The sequence below is a fragment of the Thrips palmi genome, unplaced genomic scaffold (genome assembly GCF_012932325.1).
Source record: "Thrips palmi isolate BJ-2018 unplaced genomic scaffold, TpBJ-2018v1 HiC_scaffold_2, whole genome shotgun sequence".
NCBI classification, from domain to species: Eukaryota; Metazoa; Arthropoda; class Insecta; order Thysanoptera; family Thripidae; genus Thrips; species Thrips palmi.
Genome location: NW_023144629.1, coordinates 7,684,905 through 7,688,790, shown reverse-complemented (window position 1 = coordinate 7,688,790; position 3,886 = coordinate 7,684,905). Strand labels below are relative to the sequence as shown.

Below are 3,886 nucleotides of genomic sequence, written 5' to 3'. Positions count from 1 at the left end.
CTTGCCGTGCCCGGCCGGGATGCGCCGCGGTGCTCACAGTGTGCTCACCACGCAGACCGCGCGGACCCATGCAACGCTCTGACGGGTTTATTGGACACTAGAGATCAACAGCACACACACACGCACGCACACACACACACACACACACACACACACACACGGGCACACAGTGGCGGGCGATGACTAGACGACGCTCTAGCTGCACAGGTCACACTGCACAAACTGAATCTGCACCTGAGTCGGTCGGTCCGAATCGGAAGAGAGGGAAACGGAGTGTAACAAGTTGGAGGCTCTCACGCGGCACGACATGTGCCTTTCCTTGTTTGTCTTTGTGTTGTTGTTGTATTGAGTGGCCGGCGTGTCTGAGTGCGACTGTGTGCGTGTGTCGTATTTGAGACGCTAGGTCGATTCTCATGAAGAGAGCCTGGGATGGCATTAACACACACATGCACACGGACGTACCTGCTCACAGACACACACAGCCACGGGCGCGGCGAAGGGCAAAGACAGAAGGACACATGTGTGTGCAAACCTGGGACGTCCTGGGACGGCCTGGGGACGCGCTGCAGCCTCCGTCCCAGGCCCAGCCAGGCCCAGCCAGGCTCGGCTAGACAAGACAAGGAGATGCCGCAAGGTGCCGTGTGGGAACCGAATCCGGGGGGCGGTTCCAGGACTGTGTTCCAGGACTGTGTTCCAGGCGGATGCAGAAAAAAGGCCGTGCGAAACACTACCGCCACCGGGGATTAGGGTGCAGGTGCCTCTTCCTCTGCTCCACATATGACAGGGAGTCCCCGGGGAGAGACAGGTTGCCGCGTGAGAATCCACGAACGAGCTTCCCGAAAACAAGAACCTGCCTCTTTCGTCGACAACTTAGGCCCGGAACAGGATTCAACGCTAGCGACCATTGTCGAATTAAATTGAGTCTGACAGATCATTTTGACTAAAGGATGTGCCTTACCAGTTCCCTTCTCTAGTCAAAAGTACCAATGTTTTAGCCAATGCGACCTGCCTAAGTATTTTTGTTGTTACTTTTTAAAAGAGGTGTGATACACTGTCGTCCCAGTTGTAAATTCGCTTTGCAAAACTTGCCCTCGGACGTGAACGCTCCTTTTTTCCTGCGGCCAGTGATTTGTCCCGATGATTTAGGCGATTCAGCCACTGGTTTTAGTTTCGGCTCTGGCCGCTCACGCGATGGCGCTGCGGTCTGTGTCTGGGCTGGGCTGCCTGGGCCCCTCGTGAGAAAAACCAGTTATCCGGTAGCATCTCGGCTGTGGCGAAAAGAGCACCTGTTCGGACGCGCGCGGCGTGACGGGGCCTGGACGGCCCGACGGGCAGGCCGACGGGCAGGCCGGCCCCGAGGCTGACAGCCAATCACAGCGCGGCGCCGCGCGGCCCCGACCAATCAGCGCACCTGTCTGCACGTCGTTACATTAGACCCCACTAACCTGACAGCCCCCAATTTGCATTAAAGACTTCTCGCCTGGTGCTTTGCGCGGGCAACACGCCGGCCTCGGATTAAAAAAATGGAGAGAGTGGTTTGTTGTTTTTATTCGTCCGCCAAGACCATCTTGGCCAGGTGCCCCAAAGCGTTGCCCATGGCGCACCGGAAGTGCTTGTTCGTGTTGAAGACCTTGGTGACGTACTCGGGCCGCTCCTCGAACATGTACTTCTGGTAGAGGTCCTTGTCGGCGAAGAGCTTGTCGATGAACTCGGCCGGCATGTCGCAGGTCTGGCTGTACAGCGCCACCACGATGCTGGCCATGCGCGCGCCGTCGCGGCTCGTCTCCCGGAACTCGTCCTCCGAGAGCAGGGCCTCCGCGTCCAGCCCCGCGGCGCGCAGCTCGCCCTGCAGGCGCGCGTAGTAGTACTGCAGCAGGTGCTCCATCTGGGCGGCGCGGTCCGCCGAGTGCGGCAGGGACTTGTGCAGGAAGAGCTGCACGTCGTAGACGGGCGGGGCGTAGCGCATCAGTTGGAAGTCCAGCAGCACGGCCTGGCGCGGAAAATGATTCGCAGGTGTTGAAAAAAATAGGACCACAGCATTAAACAACAGCAATAATTCGAAAAAGAAATATCTCGTGATCTTGTCAACGAGTTACTATAACGTTCAAGATGAAGTCAAAGGGCACTTTTGTGTTCAGTTTTGATTCCTGTCGCTGCCATCATCGGAAAACGAGCTTACATGGTCGGGCGTGCCCTGGTTCTGCTTGAAGAGGAAGTTGCTGATCCAGGCGTCGCCGTGGCACATGACGTTGCGCCGACGGGGGTCCGCCTGGAAGCACTTGAGCAGCGCGTCGCCGAGGCCGTCGAACTTGTCCTGCAGTCTCCGCAGCACGCCGGGGTCCTCCTTGTACTGCGGCAGGAGCGGCAGCAGGGCGCGCGCGGCGCGGAGCCCCATGCGCCACCAGGTCTCGGTGCGGCCCGAGGCCGGGAAGAGCACCTCGTACATGTACTCGGGGAACATGTCCGGCAGGCGCTTCTGAAGCCGCTCCTCCACTGCCATGCTGGCACAGTGGAAGCGCGCCAACGCCGCGATGGCCTGGACAGGGAAACAGTGAGGACTCGGCACAAGCGCACAGTGGGCCGGAAGACCGGAAGGCGGTCAAAATCACGGGTTTTGACCTCCACAGTCGCTGAACGGAACTCGGACCGAACGGTGACCCACCATCGGATTGCTCTCCGAACGAGGAATCCATTGGTGCGGTCACACGTTCGTTTCGAGTCCTATTCAGCGACTCTGGAGCTCAAAACGCGTGTAGAGGTTCGGCTGCCCGCGCTGGTACCAGTTGTCACACTCACCTGATAGCTGTGCTCCAAGTCCACGGCCGCCACCATGGACTTGACGGGCGCGAACCCCATCGGCCCCAAGTCGTCCAGGATGAGGACCTCCGGCTTTGCCAGGTAGCAGGTCGGGAACGTCTTGGCCGTGAGCGGCACCCCGTCGAAGAGCTTCGACAGCTGCTCGTAGAAGAAAATTTCTTTCTGGAAGCAGCGGTTCTCCAGGATCATGTCCCGGCAGATCTCGTTGGACGGCATGGCCTTGGCGAAGAAGGAGTGCGTCTGGTGCTGGCCGTCGGGGAGCTCCACCTCCACCAGGACGCGCGAGTGGTCCGCCAGGAAGCCGACGCGCTGCTCCAGTCGCGCCTCCTTCAAGCTCACTATCTTGAAGTCCTTGCGGGACAGTTTGGCCTCCACCACCCGGCTGTACTCCTCCAGCGTGAGAATCTTGGGATTTATAATCATGATGGCCAACAGATCCCGTCAGAGGGGCACAATTTTTAAATCAAGCTCGCCTATCCCGTTTTTTATCTTTTATTTTTAAAATATTTGGTTTGTTTTTAAATTGGTTAAATAGCACTCACTTTCAGAAACTTTTAACCTTTTTTTTTAAATATTGAAATAAAATTATTTAATCACAGGCCTGCGCAAATAGAATTTTTACGGACATACGCCGGTAGTTGGGCACATGTACGAGAGCTTCAGTCTAATGCTGCTCTCGCCGCCCTCCGCTTCACATTTATGGCAAAGCCAGCAGCACTGTGCAGGTGATAATCTACGAGAGGAACACCGGCGCCCTTATCAGTTCGTCTCGGTAGCGTACATTATCATTCGCCGAGATGCTCGCTGAATCCCAAAGAGCGCGAAAAGGCGGCGGTCACGTCACGGGTGTGTTTACATATTTTTCAAATAAATTAATGCTGGCGAAAACCACTCACCAACGAGCAGTGATCTCATTGCCTCGAGCGCAACCTTTCGGCAGACAGAGGAAGCAGGAATACATCGTATTTTCGACCTGACGTTGACATGTGACATAATTTTTTTTTTCAAAAAGCGCATTCATACTTTAATTTTAAATACTTTTCTCAAACTTAGTCCCACCAACAAAACT

At 56.2% G+C, this 3,886-nt stretch overlaps 1 protein-coding gene across 1 annotated transcript; it reads right to left on the bottom strand.

Annotated features, from left to right (window-relative positions):
* Positions 1–1,528: 1,528 nt before the first annotated feature.
* LOC117646861 lies at positions 1,529–3,553 on the bottom strand. Its single transcript, XM_034388143.1, has 4 exons — positions 3,425–3,553; positions 2,797–3,257; positions 2,180–2,536; positions 1,529–1,990 (listed from the first exon to the last, which is right to left on the bottom strand). The coding sequence occupies exons 2-4, from the start codon at positions 3,238–3,240 to the stop codon at positions 1,547–1,549; spliced, it is 1,245 nt and encodes a 414-aa protein (XP_034244034.1). The 5' UTR covers positions 3,241–3,257; positions 3,425–3,553; the 3' UTR covers positions 1,529–1,546.
* Positions 3,554–3,886: the final 333 nt, after the last annotated feature.

Excerpts from the sequence above, each read along its gene's own strand:
- LOC117646861 (XM_034388143.1), bottom strand. The coding sequence starts at position 3,240 with ATGATTATAAATCCCAAGATTCTCACGCTGGAGGAGTACAGCCGGGTG. Across the intron at positions 2,537-2,796 it reads ACTTGGAGCACAGCTATCAG|GCCATCGCGGCGTTGGCGCG; the intron begins GTGAGTGTGACA and ends TTCCCTGTCCAG. Across the intron at positions 1,991-2,179 it reads ACCAGGGCACGCCCGACCAT|GCCGTGCTGCTGGACTTCCA; the intron begins GTAAGCTCGTTT and ends TTTCCGCGCCAG.